Source organism: Castor canadensis, chromosome 16 (genome assembly GCF_047511655.1).
Source record: "Castor canadensis chromosome 16, mCasCan1.hap1v2, whole genome shotgun sequence".
Taxonomy (NCBI): domain Eukaryota; kingdom Metazoa; phylum Chordata; class Mammalia; order Rodentia; family Castoridae; genus Castor; species Castor canadensis.
This window is the reverse complement of record NC_133401.1, coordinates 28,817,965-28,841,476: the sequence shown is the minus strand read 5'-3', so window position 1 is coordinate 28,841,476 and position 23,512 is coordinate 28,817,965. Positions and strand designations below refer to the sequence as shown.

General features: G+C 40.5%; 1 protein-coding gene across 1 annotated transcript; it reads right to left on the bottom strand.

Annotated features, from left to right (window-relative positions):
• Nucleotides 1-15,509, bottom strand: Nlrp4 (NLR family pyrin domain containing 4). Its single transcript, XM_020185410.1, has 9 exons — nucleotides 15,230-15,509; nucleotides 11,469-13,044; nucleotides 9,593-9,754; nucleotides 8,998-9,165; nucleotides 6,803-6,970; nucleotides 4,978-5,148; nucleotides 3,435-3,605; nucleotides 1,510-1,680; nucleotides 1-94 (listed from the first exon to the last, which is right to left on the bottom strand). The coding sequence occupies exons 1-9, from the start codon at nucleotides 15,507-15,509 to the stop codon at nucleotides 1-3; spliced, it is 2,961 nt and encodes a 986-aa protein (XP_020040999.1).
• Between the last annotated feature and the right edge of the window lie 8,003 nt (nucleotides 15,510-23,512).

The following is a 23,512-nucleotide window of genomic DNA, read 5'->3' as shown; positions in this document are numbered from 1 at the left end:
TTATTGGCTACCTATGATGGTCAAGGAAGAATTTTTCTCTTCCTCAGCTGTCAGAAGAGCCTGTGTTTCTTCATCCAAGTCAGCTTTGCTCACCCTACAAAAATACCCCAAAGGCCTAATTAATTCACAGTTTTCTGCATCTCATCTTTTCCCATGATTTCTTCCCAGGACAAGACTAGGAGAACCTGCTGTTGTGCCCAGGGGACAGACATACCTGTGATGGGTGGTGGTACTCAGGTAAATGTTTAACACTGGGTTCCCCCACCCCTTGCACCCCTCCATACACCACACAAATACCCTGGTTTATGATTTGCCCATTTCAGTGGTGTAAATTCTGCAACCCAATAATTGTGATTTCAAGGCACCAATTGGATGTCACTGTCCAGAATTGGTGATAGAAAGTACACAAGTTAGGGTTTGGGACAAGAAATCAGAGAATTGAGAGGATTGGAAGAAAGCCTGAAGTCATTTTTAATTTATTAATTTTTTAAAGAAAGGATCTAACTATATAGCCCAGGCTGAAAACTTTCCATCCCACTGCCTCAGTTTCCCAAGGACTGGGTTTACAAGACACACCACTACACCCGGCTGTGTTATTTAAATTATACATTATTGTTAATATTATTGTTGCAATCCTGGAGATAGTGATAGGAGCGCCGGGGATATCAAAGGGAACCTACAATGGAGATCCTTCAAGAACTCCTGTCCTTGAGGGAGGATTATTAGGCACGTGGCAGACATAAGTGGTGAGGCAGGGAAATGCAGGGAGTGTAGGTACATGTCTAGCAGCACTGATCTCCAGGGTAAAGCAATCATATACACAAAGGCTACATACATCAACCTGTCCACTTAAAGAAGGTAAAGGCTGCCAAAGCCCATTGACCATGTTTCAAATGAAACCAGTTGTAGTGACCAAGAGTGGCCTTTGGGTCATTAACATGTCATTTATGTATCTTTTGCATCTTCTTGTATTAGCAGATTCCCCAGCCTCCTGAAGGTTTTCCTTAATTAGCCATGGGTGATTGTGATTACATGTGCAGAGGGATTCTTGAGACACTGTAATTCCTATACAATTTTCATGTCAATCAGTCCTTGTGGGTTGGTCCTGCAGAGCTATCTTAAACAAAAATGTCTTTTTTCTAATATAGAGAACAGGAGGATTATACAGATCCTGTCTGGGGGTTGGCAACTGTGGGAGGGGGGAAGATATGGTGAATATGATAGAAATATCATGTATTCGTGTTTGAAAATGGAAAAACAAGACCCGTTGAAACTATTCCAGGAATGGGAGGGGGCTAAAGGAGAATGATGGAGGGGATGAATTCAATTATGATAAGTTACTGTAAGAACTTTTAAAATTTTCACAATGTACCCCCATACAACAATAAAAAAATAAAATTTTAAAGAAAGAAAGTGAGACTGCACTACAGCAGCTGCACATTTAGGGTCTCAGTTGATCCCTTTTTATCCCTGAAGACTCCCCACCAAGGAGAACAGATGCTGCCTCACCCAAGCAGGTGCAGGGAACATTCTGGGTGTCTCAGAGCCTCACACAGCACAACCACCCCGTTGTAGTCCAAGGCATTCCGACTCAGGTTTAGCCCCCACAGGGTCTTACTGTGGGTGAGAACCAAAGAGAGGTCCTCACAACAGACACTGGTCAACTTACAGGCTTCCAACCTGCAATACAGAGACCCTTGTAAGGAGTGGGGACACTGAAGACATGAGTTAGACATTTACCCAATGCTCACCCCACAGCTTCTGGGAGACTTGATCTTACAACCCCGGGTGTGTGACATCAGATTGTTTGTCCCTCTGTGGTAAACAGCCACAACTGTCCCATCTTCTCTGCATCTCTGCCCATGGCAAAAGAACTGTGCAGCTCATTCCGCTAGTAGAGTCTGTGCCCCAGCCCTTGAACCTGGGCTGATCTTGTACCTGGCTTTGGACAATGTAACACAATGGGAGGAACATTATGTGTGTCCTGAACTTACATCTCAGATGCCATGTAAACTTCTTCATGCCTTGAACCCCTGAGATACTGCTGTAGGCTGAGCTGTGTCCCTTCAAGATTCATATGTTGAAGTCCTAATCCCCAATACCTCAGAATGTGACAGCATTTGGAGACAGGGTCTTTATAGAGACAATGAAGTCAAAATGAGAACATTAGGATGGGCACTAATCTGGTATAATTAGTGTCCTCTGAAGAAGAGGAAATTTAAAGTCAGGCATGGTGGTGCATACATGTAATCCCAGCACTCAGGGGGTTAAGGGAGGAGAATTGAGACTTTGAGGCCACCCTGGGCTACATAGTGAGGCCCTGCCTAAAAAAGGAGAAGGAGAAGAAGTCAGAGGTTGAGGGGAAGGAAGAGGAGAAATAATTTAGATACATTCATAGGAGGAACACAGTAAGAAGACACAGGGAGGTGATAGCCAAGGAGAAAGGCTTGGAAAGATCCCCTCCCCCTCCAGAAGGAACCCACCCTACACATACCTTAACCTCATAATTCCATCCTACAGAACCTTGAGGTGATAAAGTTCTGTTGCCTAAGTCACCAAACCCATGGCACTTTGTCATGGCATCCTGAGCTCCTGTGCCATGAAGTCCAAGCTGACCAGTTAATGAGATGTGGTCTGGTCTCACCTGTCCTTCCCAGCATAAGGACAGACTGCAGCCTCCAAACCTGACAGTGAGGCCAACCCAGAACACACAATCCTTCAGATGACCCACCTGTGTGAGCCCGCCCACCTGAGATGAGCCAGGCCTGAGGGGCAGCATCTAGCCAGCAGTAAGTGTTCATTACACCCAGCCTCAATGTCTAGGAGTGGCATGGTGTGCAACCCCAGCTAACCATTGTGTCACCCCTTTGGAGTTTTATTCTTTCTCACTCTTTCTCTCTCTCTGGAAGTACTTGGATTGAATTCAGGACCTGCGCTTCCTAGGCAAGTGCTTTACCACTTAAGCCACACTTCAGTCCTTTTTTCTTTAGTTATTTTTCAGGTAGGGTTTCATGCTTTTCTTGCCCAGGCTGGCCTGGACCACAATCCTCCTACTTGCACCTCTGGCATAGTTAGGATGACAGGTGTGCACCACCATCTCCAGTTTTGGGGTCATTCTTATTGTTGTTGAGATGGGGTCTTACTATCTTTTTGCCTGGGATGGCCTTGCACCACAATCCTCTCAATCCTTGCCTCCTTGGTAGCTGGGAGTACAGTGTAAGACATCCTGTCCAGTCCCATTTATTTTTTGAGGTAAGGTCTTGCTATGTAGCTCAGGCTAGCCTTGAACCTGTGATCTTCCTACCTCTGCCTCCTGAGTGCTGCGATTACAAGCATGTACCCCCAGGCCCAGTGAGTTTGATTCTCTCTCTGCCCATCAGTTTCCCATCTTTTTCCTTCCATGAAGACAGAAACATGACCTTGGCGATACCCACCCAAGAACCTCCAAGTGGCAGTTGGGATGCACTAAGGCTCCACACAGCAGCTTCACGCCCACATCCTCTATGTTATTGCCTCCAATCTGTAGAATTTTCAGGTTCTGGTTGCTGCTGAGAACTGAGGCAAGAGCTTGACAGCCACTAGCAGCAATGGAACATTTTATCAAGCTGCAAAAGAATAACCGTGGCACAGTGGTCCCCTTACAGGCAGGAGAAATGCTCCCACACCTCCAGGAGATGCTGAATTAAAAACAGAGCTGAACCCCAAATGTACCATGTTTTTACCAATACATACATGCAAATAGTTCTTGAGATCCCATCTCCAAAATAACCAGAGTGAAAATGGGCTATAGATGTGGTTCAAGTGGTTGGGCACCTGCTTTGTTAAGTCTGAAGCTCTGAGTTCAAACCCCAGACACATCAAAAAATGTACTTTTCAAGTTCAGCTCAACAACAAACAACATTTGCATTCTACTGGACATTCATTAGAACCAGAATCAGTTTGGGTAGAATTGAGTTTTTTCATGCCAACTGTCTCACCATTTGAACCATGATGTTTTCCTGTTTTACACATTATCCTTTGATAATCTTCTGCATAAAAGACTCAGGCATATTGGGTTAGCTTTATTTCTATGTAATTTATTTTAGAATCTACTGTGTACTTTAATTCCTTTGGCTTATTTTTGTTATATTATAGGAAAGGTTTTTGTTTTTAATGGGATATACTATTTCTAGCAACCTTGTTAGACTCACTTATTCTGACAATTTGTCTACAGATTTTTGTGGGTTTTCTATTTACATTCATAGTATCTGTCCTTTCTCCTCATTCTTATGATTTTTGTTGGTTATAAAAGTCTAGATTGGGTAGGTCCTGGTAGTTCATGCCTGTCATCCCAGCTACTCAGGAGGTGAGGTGGGAGGATCATGATCTGAGGCCATCCTAGGCAAAGTTAGCAAGGCCTTACCTGAAAAGTATACCTAAAATCAAAAGGGCTGGCATTGTAGCACAAGTGGAAGAGCATCTGCCTATAAGCCTGAGGCTCTGGATTCAATCTCTAGTACTGAAAAAAGAATTCTAGGTTAATGAGGCAGGCATTGTGGACACACTCGTCAGCCCAGCTCCAGGAAGGCTGAGGCACAGGGATCCTGAGTTTGAGTCAGTCTGTGCTACATAGTGAGACCTCAGCACTCCCAATCTCAGTCTCTTGAGTAGCTAAGATTACAGGTGTGATCCACTGCACCTGGTAAATTTACTTATCTTGTAGCACACATGCTAAATATCTTTGCTATAAAACCACCTCTCAGCCCCATGTCATCATTTCCCTCTCTTTCTCAGTCCTTTTTGTCTACACTCCATTGAGTGACCCCTGACCACACACTAATCCTGTGACCATGGGGTCACATCACACACATTTCTCTCAGGAACATCAACACAGAACTCTGAGCTGACTGTTGCTGACCTCCATGTGTTCAAGCCCCGACACTCTGGCTGTCATGGCCATGCAGGCTCAATGTCAGCACTGACCTCAAGGGAACCTACCACAGTGAGTTCAGGCTGCATTCGGGGTGTCTCAGGGCCTCACAGAGGGTCTTCAGGCCTGCATTTGTCAGGACATTTGCGCTGAGGTCCAGATGCCTCAGAAATTTGTTACTCAGAACAACTTCAGAGAGGTATTCCCAGCAATGCTCACTGAGGTGGCAGTTTGCCAAACTGTGGGGAAAAATAAAGAAGAAAAGGAATGGGCATGATACAGGAAATGATATCCAGAGAGCTTGCTTAACCTCACATTAAAGGTAACATTTCAGCTGGGCATGGTTGTGCATATCTGTAATTCTAGAACTTGGGAAGCTAAGGCAGGAGGATTGTAAATTCAAGGCCAGGTTGAGCTATATCATGAGACCCTATCTCAAAAAACTGAACAGCTGGGTAGTGGTGGCTCATGCTGATAATCCTCCCTACTCAGGAGGCAGAGATCAGGAGGATCACAGTTTGATGCCAGTGTAGGCAAATAGTTTGGGAGACCCCATCTCAATCAACAAGCTGGAAACACCTGTCATTCCAGCTACAGGGGAGGGTTGTCCAAGGACAACTTAGGCAAAAATATGAGACCATATTAAAAATAACTAAAGCAAAATAGGTCACGGTTTCAGTATGAGTAATTGACAATAAAAAAAGGACTGGGGATATAGCTCAGTGGTAGAACATCTGCCTAGTAAGAGTAAGACCCTGAGTTCAAACCTCAGCATTGCCAAAAAAATTTGTGCTTGGAAATCAAGATGTGTGTGTGTAACAAATGTATATAGCAATATTTTCAATTGTGAATTAAATATCAAGTGAAAACTATTTCCTGAGTTGTCATATATTAGGTTGTAATGTTAAAACCATGTTTGAATTAACACATACTTGATAAGATTTTCTATGAAATAATATATTTTGCTGTTTTAAAATAGTGTCTTATTTTCTCAGACCCTGTCAAACATTGAGGATTAAAGATTAATTTGCTACTTAAGCAAAGAGATGGTAATGCTTTTTTACTGATGAGGAATAAAAGACATGCTAACATGTTTGTTATATTAAATATGCTTTCATGTTAGTATTTTACTTTTGGTGTACTGAAGATCTAAAGTTGAAATTAAACATGTTGACTGAAAATGCTCAGGTTTGCAGAGCTCACTAGATGTCTGCATTAACCCTTTATAATAACTACTTCCCAGTTATTTAGGTTTTTTTGCATTTTATATGTAGATACCTATTGTAGTACAGGCAATGGCTTCCTCACTGCCTTGTGTAATTTCTTCCAACATTTTTTATGGTACTGGGTTTTGAACTCAGAGCTCTGCATTTGCTCAGCAGGCATTCTACCACTTGACCCATACCCCTAGTACCTTGATCTGTTTTCAGATAGAGCCTTGCGCAAACTTTTGCCCAGACCATCCTGGAACCATGATCTTCCTACCTCTGACTCCTGAGTAGGGGGGATTGCAAGTGGGCACCGATGCATCTGACCTTTCTCTGATCCATGGTTGATTGAATCCATGGATGTGGGACCACAGATACAGAGGAGAGACTGTATGTGCTCTGCAAAGATCATCTCACTCAATATTCACTAGACTTGAGGGACAGGCTTGTCTTTCTGCCCTCTGTTTCAGAGGAGCAGACTGAAACTGCAAAGAGGTCAAATACCTTGCTTGAGGTGACAGTGTATAACCAGTGAACCCAGAAATGAAACCTAAGTGTTTTGCTTCCTAAGCTTGTGCTTTGAATCCTGCCATGTGCCTCCATCAGTGGACATGTTGCAGTTCACAGGCCCAAGTTCACACTACTGCTGTGACCCCCCAGAGTGACTCCTTCAGTGTCCACTTACACCAATAGGCTCAGGGTGCAGTCTGGGTGGCACAATGCCCTGCACAGTGAGCGCAGCCCTTCCTCCAGGTAGTTGCATGCTATATCCAGATGTTTCAGCTTCTTGCTGCTGACCAAGACTGAGGCGAAGACATCACAGTCATCAGACACCAGGCCACAGTCTACCAGCCTATGGGGAAGGGAGGACACCACACCGTTTGTTCCCATCTCTCTCATACATTCTTCATGCTGCTCCTGTAAGAATCAGGAGCATTGCAAATCCCATGACATGATTTCTTTTTTATTTTGGTGGCACTGGTTTGAACTCAGGGCCTTGTGCTTGTCAGGCAGGTGCTCTACTGCTTGAGCCATACCTCCAGTCCTTTCTTCTTTGGTTTTTAGATTGACTCCCTCACTTTTTCCCAGGCCAGCCTCAAACATTGACCCTCCTATCTCTGACTCCCAAGTAGCTGGGATTACAGGTGTGTACCAGCACATCCTGCCAAAGGTGTTATTGTCAAGGACTGAAAAAATAGGATTTTGGGGCTAGTGTGGTGGCTCGTGCGTGTAATCTGAGCTCTTCATCAGGCAGAGGTCAGTAGGACTGAGGTTTGAGACCAGCATGGGGAAAAAGTTAGTGAGACCCCACCTCAATCAATAAACAGGGCACATTGGTACATGCCTATCATCCCAGCTGTATTGTAAGATATAGCTAAAAGAATCCCAGTGTGAGGCCATTCCTGAGCAAAAATGAGAGACTCTACCTTAAAAATAAATAGAAAAAAAAAAAAAGGAAAAGAGCCAGGGGCCTGGACCAAGTGGTAGAGCAAGTATGAGACCCTGAGTTCAAACCTCAATGCTGTGAAAAAAGAAAAAAAAAAGATTTGGCCTCATTTACACCACACCCTATAATTAACTGAATATGGATCATGGACTTAAACATAGGAACCAACACTATGAAAAAAATTTGGGAAGCCAGGGTAGTAGGGTTTGAACCCAGGGCTCTGTGCCTTGCTAGGCAGGCACTCTACCACTTAAGCCATGCATCCAGCCCCCTAAAAATGAGAATTTTAAAAGAAAATAAGGAAGTTGATATCAATGTTCTTGAGCTAAGCAACGGTTTCTTAGGGACTGCATCATAAGCAAGGAGACAAAAAAATAATTGCAAGTAAATAGACAATTCAGGAGAAAGTATTTGCAAATCATATACCTTCTTTATCACAAAATTGCATCCAGAATATATAAAGAATTCTTACAATATAACAACAAAAAGACACTTAAAATGCATATAGGATTTGTTATTATTTTTATTTTTTGTGGTACTGGGGCTTGAACTCAGGGCCTCATACTTTTAGGTAGGTGCTCTACCAGTTTAGCCATTCTGCTACCCTGCATATATTATTTGGATGGACATTTCTCTATAGAAGATATAGAAATGACCAAAGTCTTATGAAAAGATGGTAGGGTGGCTCTATGAATACTTGCCACGAATGCTTTGATGTCTATTAAAAAACCAAGTCACAGAACTCTGTTGAATGGTATTTCTAGGTTATGGGATATACTGGGATCCACAAAAGTTGAATAGAATAAAATAGTTTTCCAAAGTGGTTGTACCTAATAGAGTATTTCTTAGTCATAAAGAAGAATGAAATCATGTCACTTTTCAGGAAAATGGATGGAATTTGAAGTTATCATGTTAGAATAAGCCAGACTGAGAAAGCAAATATCACATTTTCTCTCATATGCAGAATCTAGTTTTTAAAAGGAATGAGTGTAAAACAGGTCCTATTTGGGGAGCATAAGAACAGGAAGGGAGAGAGTGAAAGGAAGAGGTAAAGGGGGTAAATATGATTGAAGTACTTTATACTTACGTATGAAACTAGAATAATGAAAGCTGTTGCAATTGCTTTAAGAAGGCAAAGGTAGATGAGGTTGAGGGAATAGGGCATGAATTTGACCAAGGCACATTGTATACATCTGTGGAAGGGTCACAGTGAAATCTCTTTCTTCAACTAACATATGGTAATAGAAGGCAAAACAAAAATCCCCAAAGTGGTTGTACCTATATTAAGAAAGTAACTTATGTATTCCATGACCAATTTCCCAGAAGGCTAACTTCCTACATAAATAATCCAAAACTGGACAGAAACACACATATTCCATACCACACAGTCCTCTGTGACCAAATCAGTGACCCGGGAGAAGACAGAGACTTACTGCAGCCTTTCTATGTTACACTCGGGATGCTTCAAGGTATCACCAAGCAACTTCACGTCAGAACGGGATAGGCTGATGTGGGTGAACTTGAAGTGTTTCAAATTTGAGTTATGAATGAGCACCTCAAATAAATGAGAACACTCACAATAAAAGACAACCCTATTTATCCTGCAAAACAAAGAAAAGTTTGGATGAATTTCATCAAGTAGGGCCTGTAAGCCCAGACTGAGCACCTGTCTTTGACCACCTCCTGTAATCAGCTCATATTTGAATTTCACACCTAATTCTACAGCTCAGTGGTTCTTAACCTGGGTGATTTTCCTTTCGTAAGGAATACTGGGAAATTTCTGCAGACAATGTCACACTAGAGGAAGCTACTGTTGTGTAGGAAACAGAGCCCAGGATGCTCTCCAACATCTACAACACACAGGAGAGCCCCCCAAAAAGAGTGGTTTGTAACAAACCAGAGTGGGGTTGGGCCTGAGGGACTCTGCTCTGATTGTAAGTCTTTGCTTACACAGTGAGTCTTAGCCCCATGCTAGCAGCAATACTGATGTATTTTCATGACACAAGTCAAGGTTGACCTTCAACTTACTCAAGACTTTGAAGGACACAGTTGGGCTGCCTCAGCTGTTCATACAAGGTCTCACAGGCTGACTCACTGAGGACCCCATCTTTCACCTGCAGTTCTTGGAGGTGCTGGTTAGTCGTAAGCACAGAGCATATCTCATGCCAACAGGTGAGACTGAAATCTGACCTGTCATGAAGGAGAAAAGAACACTTTTGTGATGGAAGGGTCAATTCCTCCCATTCACAGGGTCAAAGAAAGAAATTATCTTCCAGAACAGAAGGCATCTGACCCAGGTCTCCCTTTCCCCTTAGGAAGGGAGAGTATCAGTCAGGTAAGTTCACCTCATAGCAGCCATTCTCAACCACCATATTTGGCAAGGCCTGAAGGTGTTTCTTGTGTTTTGTTACAACTTGTGTGAGGGGTGCTTCTGGTAAGAAGCAGGGAAAGGCCAAGCACAGAAAGGACCTCACAACATCCACACAGCCAGCCTAGATTATCAGTAGTGTCAAGGTTGGCAAAACCCTGCTTCCATCCAACCCAGTGATTGTATATTTAAAGGTGAGGCAGGACACCATGCTATTAAATCCTGCAACACAATTTCCTGGGCTAAGCTTAGCTGCCACCAATTCCTAACTATCCAATCTTGGGCAACTTACTTAGCATCTTTGCCCATCTCACCTGTAACCTGATAACAGAATATATCTGATGATTTTTTGGGTGTACTGGGATTTGAACTCAGGGCCTCATGCTTACTAGGCATGAACTCAACCACTTCAGCTATGCCCCCAGCCCTTTTTTGCTTTAGATATTATTTTTAAAAGGGTGTCATGCTTTTTGCCTAGACTGTGATCCTCCTATTTATGCTTCCTAAATAGCTGGGATAACAGGCCTTACTGCTTCGGTTCATGGTTTCCAGAAGTTTCTGTCCTAGCTGGTCTTGAACCTGATCCTCCTGATCACTGCCTCCTAAGTAGCTGTGACTACAGTGGTAAGCCACCATGCCCAGCGCATGATTTTTGTAAGTATGAAATGTAAAAGTTCAGAAGAATTTCAGAATGAATTTTAAAAGGTAATTTGCAGCTGGTAGGTCAAGGAGGACCTCAAGTGTGGCCCTTGGAGAGTTATATAAACATCAGTCCTAGGACCTGACCTTGATGGCTCACACCTATAATCCTACCTACCTGGCAGGCAAGTGTTGGGAAGGTTACAGTTCTAGGACAGCTTAGATCATGAGATCCTGTATCAAGGGAAAAAGGTGGACGTGGAGATGCATGCTTGTAATCTCAGTGAGAAGCTTAAAACAGGAGGATTGCAGTCCAGGCTATATTGGGCAAAAAATGAAACCCTATCCCCAAATTAACCAGAGTAAAAAAAGTCTGGATATGTGGCTCAAACACTAGAGAGGCTGCCTAACAAGTGTGAGGCTCTGCATTCAAACACCAATACCACCAAAAAAACAATAATAAAATAATATAAATACCAATCATAGGTATTTTGGCTGGTGTTTGGGAAGGGCAGGAGCCACATGCAATGGGTTGTTGAGCTCCATCCTGATGGTACAGTTGTTAATACTACTGCTGCTGTGATGAGGTGGCCGCCTTTTTTAAGAAAGGGTGAATCTAATAGACAAGGTCATGGGGAGCCATAAAAGTCAATCTACATCAAGCACGTGCACTGAGTCATCACACAGTACCCCATAAACATGCACAATGAAAATAATAAAAATTAAAACTAATAAAAAAATCTCTAACGAGTCAATCCAGGGATCAAAATAGAGCCTGCTTGACATAAAAAGGTGAATTTCTAAGCATGATGCCATATAATGCCCCTCAGCAAAGACTCCTGAGTGTATGGATAGATTCTGAGAATGGAACAGAAGAAAGTCAGTAGGTGGACTCACATGGAGCAGTGTCCATTCTCTTCCTTAAAGACATTTTGGATTGAAAACAAAAGTTTCCTCAAGCCAGAACTTTTTTTTAAACAATAGGCGCAAACTATCAAGTCTGATTTTTTAGTGATAGAAAGATTCACTTCTTGGAGGAAGTCCATTGTCTGCTTCACAAAGGCTTCATTCTGCATCTCAAACAGGCAGTAAAATAATCCCAAGAAGTCTACCTGTTCCCGAAGATCCTCACTCTCACCTATGCTCTTCATGCACTGGTGAAATCGCTGCTTTACCTCTTGGGATAATAGTTGGAAGCCAAAAAATGCATTCAGCTTTTGTTGTTCCTTTTCATGTAAAAGGCCAAATAAGAAACGTGGGAAAGAAACCCAATGATCTTTAACTTTCTTTAAAAATGTAAACAGGAGTGTCTCTGAGCATGCAACAGCTGAGTTGGGGTGCTCACTGTGGCTCTTTAGCAAATAAAACATGGCAGCACAGAACTCCTGGACAGATGGGTGGATGAACACATAGGAGTTCTCACAATTCTTATCCCTCAGAAGAATCTTGATGTCCAGCAATGTGGGGATGTCAGAGTCAGCTATCCCATTTCTACTGAGAGCCTCCTTTCTCAACACAAATGTGTCAGTCCACATGCCCTCTGCGGCCAGGGAACACAGGCCTAGCAGCTGGCCTTGGCTTTGCCAATTTGGACAATTAGCACCCTTGGGAGTGAACAAGTTAAAGATGAAGGAGGCATACAGAGAGGTGGTGCGTTGGCAGATCAGCGCCAGGTCTCTTCCCCTTTCTAACTCCTGCTTCAGACAAGTGCACACGATCCAACAAAGCACAGGGAGTTGGCACATGGAAGACAGCTGTTCATATTCTCTCACCAATCTGAAGGCTTGCATGGCTCTACTACTGTCTTTAATCACGCAGTGGAAGTACTCCTCCTTGTTGCTATCTTCGAATCCTATGGCTGTTCTAATGTCTGGGCTCTCCAACCTTTCCTCCAGTCCTGGTGAGTAGCTAGGGGTAGTTGCAATGATTAAGGACGACTCTGGGAGCATCTTCTTCCTCAACAAACTGCCCAGAAGCACCTTTATTGGCTGCTTCTCCATCCAGTCACTGCACAGCTCTGCCTCCGGTCCATCCAAGCTGCATTTCAGCTCGTCGAAGCTATCAATGATGAACAAGAGCTGCTCTGGTTGGGACATGATCTCTGCTATGGCAACGCCAGAGTCAGGCCAGTCTCTGGAGATGAGTTCAGCCAGGCTTGTTTCTGTCAGTGTTCTTAATTCTCGGCAGCAGAAATAGAAAACATATGAGAATCTATCCTGACAGAGGCTGCCTTCTGCCCAGGCCAATATTAACTTCATCAGAACCATCGTTTTCCCAGTTCCTGGGATTCCCTTAAGCAGCACTGTGTGAGACTGCTTCCTGGTTGTCTTAGGAGCAATAAGGGGCTCAAAATATTCACGTTCTTTTGGGGTGATTTTCTGGTCAAAGAAATCATGAATTGCAGTGATGGGTTCTCTGGACCACATATTGCTGATTTTCTTCTGTATGTGAGCTTGATACCTCTTGGTGTGTCCTGGGTCAGTGAGTACAAAAGAAAAAAACCCACAGCATATAAAAATTAAATACTCACATATTCGTGCTTTGACTCTGACATTTTAATTCTCAGGAGTCTGTAGACCCTTGCCAAAGGGCACACAGCCTCATTGTATAAGTAAAGTTCTATTAGAACTTGGGCCCAACTTTCATTTCTGCTACACATGGCATGACTGCTCCCCTTGTGCAGCAGCAAAGCCGAGTCATTGTGAATGAGACTGTGTGGCACAAAGTCTAAAGCATCCACAAGGCACTGCACAGCAAAAGGTTGCCAACTCTTGTACATGTTTGCACACATGTGCACATGTGGCTGTTGATTGTTGCCACAATAGCACAGAACTGGAAAATAACTGCATTAATATCAACAGAAGACCAGCCACCTAGTTTATGAAACCACAGAGCATTACACCAATATTAAATATATGGAATAAGCTATGTGGCTAAAAAACAGGCAAAGTCTGTGATATGTAACCATTGGTGTAAACAATGAAGTTGGTTAGGTGTGGATAATGGTTTTATATGTGTGCAATATATCTGACAGTCTACATGAGAAGGATGTGACATGACAATTGCCCATAGGAGGGAAACTCAGTATTGTAGATATAGCAGAGAGGATGCTAGGATTTATTCCAACTTTATTGTAGTGAGTTTTCCTGTTCTTTCAAGTGCACAATGCTAAAAATACAAACAAAAAACAACAAACATTCTATGCTTCCCAGAATTCCTTGCAGGAATCTGATTAAAGGTTCAGGGTAAGCTCTGCAATGTACACACACCCTCATGACACTGGAAGGTGAAGAGATAGTGTTAAAATAAATTAGACGTTCAATCAAATACAAGAGAGGGGACATTCAAAAAAGAATGGAGATCTATGAAAAACAGGCAAAATGCACAAGTAAAATATATTAAGCAAATATACAAAATCGATAGATGTGGCTGCTATCAGATTAGAAAATGCTCAATTCTACTGGTGACAACTATGGCCCTAGATACTTAGGAAGCAAAGACTGGGAGGATCATGAGTCAAGGCCAGGCCAGGCAAAAAGTTTGAGAGACCCAGATCTCAATCAATAAAAAGGCTGGGCATGGTAGAGTGTGCCTGTCAAGACAGCTACAGCAGGAAACATAAGTAGGAAGACAGTGGTCTACACCTGGGTATAAACATGAGACTCTTCTAAAAAATAAGGAAAACAAAAGGCACTGGAGATGGTTGAAATGGTAGAGCACCTACCTAGCAAGTGTGAGGCCCTGAGTTCAAACCCATTACTGCCAAAAGAGCTAAACTGGGAGACAAAAGGAAAAAGCATAAATAAGACCAAAGCACAGAGATAAAAAGATATGGAGAAAAAGTGGAACACAGTCTAGAGGCATGATTTGTACAGCTGGAGTCTGAGAAGAAGGTGGGGAAGAAAGAATGGGACAGGAACAACATTCAAACAAATAAATGCTGAAATTGAGAACTGAAGAATGTTGTTGAGCCACAGAAGTGGGACCATCAGGAAATCCCAAGCAGAATGAGCCAAAAAAGCCACCATACTAAGACTGCAGAACATCAAAGGCAAAGAAATTTGTCAATAAGTCAGAAGAGCTACCTCCTGCTCTTTGCACCTTATATATGTAAATAGTTAATACCTTCTATCAGAATAAATACAAATGTGACATTTAAGGCCACAATGCTGATAGATCACAGCTTCTATCATTAACTTTTGCTTCTCAAATATGAAAATACAGACACATGACAGTAATTTAGAAATCTTATTTAACACTGCATTTTATGGCTATTTTGAGCATATACTTAATGACACCAGTTAAGAGCATTCACTGGTTCATTGTATAATCTAGAGCAGGTGTCACTTGCTGTTTTTGTTGGGCCAAATCCACAGGCTACTGCTTCACCTGTGAGTTTCTGGCTTAGATGCAACTTCTTGCCCAGTATAAAATTATCAGTGTCCCAGATAGAGGAACAATCTATGTTAGAGGATAATATCCACTGACATTTGACCACTTATAACCACCAGGTCTAAAAGAAGGTGTTTCCTATCTACAAGGACATTTTCCTATAGCACTTTATGGTCCTGTGATAGATGGGCATGGAGGCCATATACCAAAATTATGATATAATCCTCATTATAAGAAGCTTGACCCCCCTCCACAGACATACTCACCAGTACTCTCTCTCTTGGCCCTGTCACAGAGATCTTTTCTATTGATCTTCTGAAAGATGCTGAACGTCACAGCCCATGCTTGTTGTTTCTCATAATATTTGATCAGTAAGTTGGCGAGGTCTTCCCGGGATGCTCTCTTCACTTCACACCAGGGAATTTGCTTAAGGTCAAGTTGCAAAATCTCTTCCTTGAGGAGTCCTTTAAATTTCATGAACTCCTTCTTGTTGAGCTCCTCCAGATACCATGTAAGGCCAAATTCAGAAAAGAAAGATGATGCCATTTCCTCTAAGGCAGAGACATTAGTCTTCTGAGAGACAATGCCAGGAACAAGAAATAAATGCAAACTGTAGGAAAACAATGGCAGCACCATGTTGCTCAAAATAAATGGGTCAAAGTCACTGACTTCTTGCATTATGCAAACAACATAATTTCATTGTTCTCAATGGCTAAATAAACTCCATTGTGTATATATACATTTTCTAGGCTGATTGTATAATTTCAGTACCAGTGAGATTTAGAACCCAAAAGAATTACTTCCAACCTCAATTCTGATGATGCCTGGTGGGAAACATGACAAAAATGCCCAATACTAATTTATCCAAAATAGCATTACTGATTGAGATATACAGATAAATTTCTGGTATAAATCAACTAAAAACTAAATCAGATTGGACTGGAGGTATGGCTCAAGTGACCCTGCTTTATAAGCACAATGCCCTGAGTTCAAGCCCCAGAAATACCAAAACTATCCAAAAGAATACTTACCTAATTATAGTACCTAACAGATTTAACTTTAATCACAAGCATGATGGCAGACAAAGAGGATCTTCATCAGGGAATAATAGACCCATCATGAAGATACAGGAATGTTAACCTATATTCACCTGGCATATCTTCAACATAAGAGCAAATGCAGACTTATGCACAAAAGTGAGAATTAATTTTTTCAGTAATTGACAGAGAATGGATGCCCCCACAAATATAAGCAGGTAACTTTTGCCAAAATCATAAGGGAGAAGGAGTATGGAAAAACAAACTCCAGACACAAAAAATGAACTTTGTCACAGACCTCAGCTCTCACACATAAATAAGGATGTCAGTTAAAAAGGGGCATAAGATCTGAATAGATGCCTCAAAAAAGATACACAGATGGTAAATTATAAAAATGAAAATATGCTTAATACTTTGTTATTAATAAAATGAAAATTAAAATGAAGTGATGTCATTATATACTTACTAAAATTGCCAAAATGAATTAGACTGACCCTATCAATTGCTGGTGAGGAGGTGAAGCAATGGTAATGTTCATTTGTTGTGAAATGTGAAATGTTATATAGAAATTATTCTACAGAGCCATAGTAATAAAAAACAGCATGGTACAGACTAAGAACAGACACATAGATCAATGGAAAAGAAGATCCATAAATAACTCTACATAGCTACGGCCATTTGATTTTTTTTGGTGGCACTTGAGTTTTAACTCAGATCCTCATGCTTAAGCAGGAACTTTATCACTTAAGCCACTCCAACAGCCCTGTTTTGTGTTGATATTTCTGAGATAAGTTCTCTCAAACTATTTGCCCAGTCTAACATCACACTGAGATCATCCTGACCTTGCCTGCTGAGTAGGCAGAATTATAGATGTGAGCTACCAGCGCCCAGTCTACCATTTGATTTTTGACAAAGCACCAAAATCTATGTTGGAAAAAGGCACTTTCTTCAATAAATGGTACTGGGGAAACTGAATATCCAAGTATAGAAGACTGAAACTAGACTCCAGTCTCTAACCTTGTACAAAAATTAATTCAAAGTGCATCAAAAATCTTCATGGAAGACCGAAGCTTGAAAGTGCTACAGGAAAACAGAAAAACCTTTTGAAGACATAGGAGTAACTGATGCTTTTCTGAATAGGACCCCACTAGCTCAGAAACTCAGAGTAAGAATCAAATGGTAGGTTTGAATCAAATTTAAAAATTTGTGTTCTGCAAAGGAAACAATTACCAGAATCAAGAGATAGTCTACACATGTGAGAACATTTTTGTCAGATACTCATTGGATTAAGGATTAATATCCATAATATATAAGGAGGTCAAAAAAATTAAACATCAAAAGAACAAGCAGTCCATTTAATAATTGGGCAAATGGATTGAACTGGTAGTTCTTAAAAGAAGTAGAAATGGCTAATAAATATATGAATGTTCAACATCTTTACCCATAAAAGAAATGAAAATCAAAAAGACATTGAGATTCAATCTCACTCCAGTCTGAATGGCAATCATCCAGCAAAGAACAAATGCTGGTGAGTTGCAGGAGTGCTGGGGAAGGAACTCTTATACACTGTTGGTGTGAATGTAAATTAGTTCAGCCACTACGAAAACCAGCATAGAGATTCCTCAAAACACTAAAATTAGAATTAGCATATGATCCTGATATACCACTCTTGGACCTATATCCAAAGGAAGGTAAATCAGCATACAGTAGAGATTCCTGCAGCCATGTTTATATCAGCACTACTCACAATAACCAAGCTATGGAATCAGTCCAGGTGCCCATCAGCTGACAAATGTAAAAAGAATATGTGGTATATACATAATGGAGCTACATTCCATCATAAAGCAGAATGAAATTTTGTCATTTGCAGGAAAATTGATGGAATTAGAAATTATATTAAGTGATATAAGACAGACTGAGAGAGACAAATATCACATGTTCTCTCTGACATGTGGAATCTAGATCTTAAAAAGTAAATGACAGGAATGTAAAACAGAGACTGTTTAGGGATGGTAGCTAGTGGGAAAGAGGCAGAAAAAGAAGGGAGATGGAGGCATGGCTCAAGCAGTAGAGCACCTGCTCAGCAAACATGAAGCCCTGAGTTGAAATTCTAGTACCATGAAAAAAAAAAAAGATAAAAAGGAAGAGAGCAAAGGGAAGAGTGAATATGATCAAAGTACTTTATAGACACATATGAGAATAGAATAATGAAACCTGTTAAAATATTTTAAAAGGAGGGGAGAATAACAGGCGTGACTTTGACCAAAGTACATTATATGCATGCATGGAAATATCACAATAAAACCCTTTTGTGCAAAAAAGTGCTGTAAGTATAGTGCTACGCACATACCAAATGTCCACAAAATCTGTATATTTACTTCTAAGAATGCGGACAAGGAGAAAACATTATTTTGAATGTAATATGTGCGAATCTATGTATCAAAGTAATTGCCAAGCGGATGGATTATGAATTAATAAAAGTATAAGAAAGGTATAAGAAGAAGGTTGAAATTTCATGAACACATCCTACATTTTAAGTTAGAGAACAAAATATACATCAAAAGAAAACAGAAGAAAATAATAAGAATGAAATTTAAAAAGTTAAAAGATGGGACTCAAGGTTGGTAAAATCTTTGAAAATACAAAAAAATTGAGAATCCACAAGAGGTCTGATGCAGAGAAAGAAGTAAGCAGTAAACATAAAGTGTGAAAGAAAAATGACACTAAATATGCTGAAGACATTCAAAAAGGAGACTATTACAATTTTAAGCCAATTGAACTGATAAGCTTGTCCAAACATATGAATTCCTAGAATATAATGACCTTTATCTTCTGTTTCCTTTCGTGTAATGGTTTGAAAGATAATTTTTACAGATGAAAGAAACAATTCTTCCTTCGCCAAAAGACTTCAAACACCTGCATCAGAAAGTTATATTGAAATTATGCTGGGCACAGTGGTACATGCTTTTAATCCTAGGTACATGGGAGGTAGAGATAGGGAGGATCATGGGTCAAGGCCAACCAGGGCACATAGCTCATGACCCCATCTGAATCAAGAAAAATGCTGGTCATGGTGGCATGTGCCTGTCATCCCAGCTAGGTGGGAAGCTTAGGAGAATCACGGTCTAGGCCAGATCTGGGCATAAATGCAAGACTCTAACTCAAAAAATCAAAACAAAAAAGGCTGTAGGTATGGCTCAAATGGTACAGCACTTCCCCATAAAGTGCAAGGCCTAGAGTTCAAACCCTAGTACTGCCAGAAAAAGAAGCTTACATCAAGATTCAACTTAAAAAATTATGTTCCCAAGAGGGGAGAAATGACCCAAACATTGTATGCACATATGAATAAAAGGAAAAAAATTATGTTCCCAGAAATTATTACACACACACATGTACATGAAGACACACACACAGTCAGCACTATCACACTGTTTGAGGTACCAGTTGGATATTGAAAACTAAGAAATCCAGTGTAAGAATTCAAGTGTTCCAAAACTCTTGTAAAAACCCATGCAAAAAATTTTGATCAATAAAACATAAGTTTATTACTTCATTATTTATATTAGATAACAGTATCTTATCATTATCATTCTGTTTTGAAATGCTATAGTCATGCAAAAGAACATTATTATTTTCAGAACATAAACTATGAAGTATTTATATTTAGGGTAAATTATTAGGGGTTAATTTGTACCACATGTGCAAATTGTCATGCATATATTTATTTAAGTGTAGACAGACAAAGTAAATAAGGCAAAATTTTCACATTTGGGGAATCTAAGTGAAGAATATATGAGAATTTTTGTAATATTTTTGGGAACTGTTCTCCAAGTGTGAAATAGTGCCAAAAGTTTTTAGACATGAAAGTAATTGTATACTCATTTCCCAGGCTGCCATGATAAAGGACCATAAACTAGGTGACTTAAAACAACAGAAATATATTGTCTGATGGTTGGGGAGGCAAAGACCCAAAGTCAAGGCTCAACAGGGTCATGTTCCATCTGAAATCCACTGGGGAACCCTTCCTGGTCTCTTCCAAGCTTCACGGGCTTGTTGGTGATGTTTGGTATTCCTTGACCGGAAGCCTCGAAACGCCTCTCTCTGACTTTACTGTCACACGCTCTCCCTGTATGTCTGTCTGCACATGGGCACCTTTGTAGGACACCAGTCATTAGAGTTTGGCCCACCCTACACTGGCACACCCTCATGTTGGCTAATTAATTGTACAATAAACTTCTTTCACCTGGTACCTTCTTAGGTACCAGGGGTTAGAACTTTAACATATTTGTTCAGTGTAGAAAATATAATTCAACCCTTAACAAATAGTAAAGGCCAACTTTCATTGATCTAGAAAGATATTCTCTCTATATACACTTTTTCATAGTCAAAATAAGTGTGCAATAAAAGTGGCTCTTTGATGTTGTTTTTCTCTCTTTCTGATACAGGACCTCTCCCTCCCCTCATCCTTCTTGCAGAGCTCAAGCTAAATGGATAAGCATGTGTAGTTCATCTACTCACTGACTTTAGAGTAAGAAAAACAGTAAATCCAGTGGAGTAGCCTGGCTGTGGGTCAAGCAGGACCCATTCATAGTTTCTAAGAATGAAAAATTTAGTGCAGTTTTCCTAAAAACAAGGAGGTTAAACATCAGCACTGCAAATTGTTTTAACCTGTTAAAGTCAAAATTCTTTCTGGCTGGTCAAGAAAGGAGGCAGAAAGAAGGGGACAAAATGAAGACTCAAAGTAACAAAGACATAAAACAGGACAAGATCTGCTCACTCACCACGCTGGGCTCTAGGCTTCCTGTTTGGTCCTTAATGGGTGGCAGCTGGAGGTGTGGGAAGAAAAAGCCTATGGTGCCATTTGATTGGCCAATGAGTCTCTCTGTGCTTATTGGCTCAGGGGACTTGTGGTGACCAGACCCAGCACAGGTGTTACTCTTTCCCTGCTTGGGTGGTGCTCTAGCCCCTTGCCCCGGCTGTCTCACATAGTGGTAGATATTTCAGAGCGAGATCCTGATTTAGGATTCCCGGGACTCTGACTGCAAGAATGCTTCCCCATTCTCTCCCAAATAGCTAATTTGGGGAGTGGGAATGACTTTGTTCATAACCTAAGTACTTGATTCCTTCCTTGGTCCTCTGCTTCTTGAGAAATGTTAGTGTGTGGTGATCTTCTTTCTGCCATCACTGTAGCAGTATGGAAGAGCAACACAGTGAGAATTGGCCTCTGTTTTTCACAGTAAAATAAGAGTTAAGCTTATCAGGGGTGAGGTCAATATTTCATTGTGGAGCGTGGTTTTTACTCTGCCTTAGCTTCCTTACAATCAATAAAGTTGTCTCTGAAGTTCATTCAAAATGTCCCATTCCAGGTGATATCCTTTTATAATCTCAAAGTTGCTGCCTCCTTACAAGAGCCCTAAAGTGCTCTTGTTATTATTATGTTGGTTGTGCAACATTTTGTGCCTCTAAAGGAGTATAGACTGCATGTAAGGAATAACTAACTATTCATAGCACCAACATCTCTGTTCCAGAACTACAGGGCAAAATAAACACTACAAGGATTCTGAATAACCAGATCACAATTCAGGCCTGTTCTACCCTCTGCAATAAGAATTTTAGGTTATGAAATAATTTTAAATCCCTGGATTTTCTTTTTTCCCACTAATATATTTTCCCTGAAGAGTTATGCTTCATTTTTTCCTGTTTTTGAATTAGTGTGTGTAACACTGACTTGATTCTTTCACTGGCTGTATTGTTTAGATTGATCAAGTTAATTTGTTTTAGTTGCAGTTCATCTTGGTTTAATGCCTCCCAGGACTTAAGTGTGTGGAAATATCTCAATTTGCTGATCCATTCCATGAATGCTAAGTACTTGGAATATTTCTCAACATTTTACTAACTGGAACAACGCTACCTTGAACATTCTTTTGCATGTCCTTTCATTTATAAGACTGTCAGATTACTTTAACGGAAATTTGGGGACATAGGTTGCTTCCTATCCATAAGTTTCAACAAATTCCATTAGCATCAGGCTTAGGCGATTATCCCCCCCCAACCCCCCACACTATCACCCAGTAATTGTTAACGTGTTAAACTGTTCACCGCATGTTAGTTGGAATAAGAATGTTACATGATTATTAATACAGTTAAATATTTTCTTCTTTGTGATATTCCTTTTCATTATCTTGCTTATATTTGTATTAGTTATTTTCTCAATTTGCTTGCGTGTAGATGTGTTTGTGTATCCAATACAGTGGTTTTCTTTCTTTCTTTCAATAGGGATCATTTTCTAACCAGGTTTTATTTTTAATGAAATCAAATTGATCAAAGATGAGTTTGTGGTTGGTAAGTTTAGAGTCTTGCTTAAAAATATCATTCCCAACTTCAAGTCATAAAGGTATCTTATGTTGTCTTTTAAAATATGACAATTTTGTGCATTAACAGAAGCATTAATCCACTTGGAATTGCTTTTCTCTGGGATTGGGAGAAAAGATAGAAATTTTTTTCAATTTTAATAAGCATGATATTAGCTGCATTTAATGAATAGTTTACCTGCATCAGTGTGGGACAATCTGCTTTGATTTTAGGCTATGTTTTGTCCCTTAGATACATTTCTCCATCATGTGCCACTGTGTCTTTTACTACAGTTTTTAAGTTAAACCCTTATGAAATTGGTTTGATTTAATCAATAACCCTATCCCTTTATACTTCACACCTGTGCTTCAGGAGTATCTTGGATTATACAAGCCTGCTTTGCTTTTCTCAGCCTTTTGTAATTCTATTTTCACGTGGGAATTTCTTCTGGTGTTTTACTGAATGTAGAGTTCTACTTGGCAGAGTACTGACATGCCTTCTAATTAGCATGTGTTAACATACAGAGAGGTTTCATTATACTTCCATACATGCATATGATGTTCTTTAATCACATTTACCTCCCCCCATTACTGTTTTTTATCCTCCTTCCCATTTTTACCTTCCCCTTCCACCATTTCCCCTTTTGCATTCATGACCTTGGCTCTCTCCCGCCTTCCAGAAATGACAGAAAATATCCAATACTTGTCTTTATGGGACTGACTGATGTCACTGAAGATTAGAGTCTCCAGTTCATCCAATTTCCAGCAAACAACATAATTTCAGTCTTTTCAATGGCTAAATAAACTCCATTGTGTGTGTGTGTGTGTGTATGTGTGTGTGTGTGTGTGTGTGTATGATATTTCCTAGGCTGATTGTATAATTTGGCTTTTGTGAGTAGTTCTTCAATAAATATGGGTATACAGGTATCGCTGCAGTAAGATGACCTTTATTCCTCTCAGTAATCTCCAACTGATTTCCATAATGGGTTCACTACTTTCAATTTCTACCAGCATTGAACAAGAGTTCTCTTTCCCCTTCATCCTTGCCAGATCCTTGGGATCTGAGGATCTATGATTCCAAGGAGACCACCATTGAGAAAATCCACAAATGCTCAGGATGCATAGAGTTGAGCACTCTAAAATGATTTTTCTTCTGTTTTTT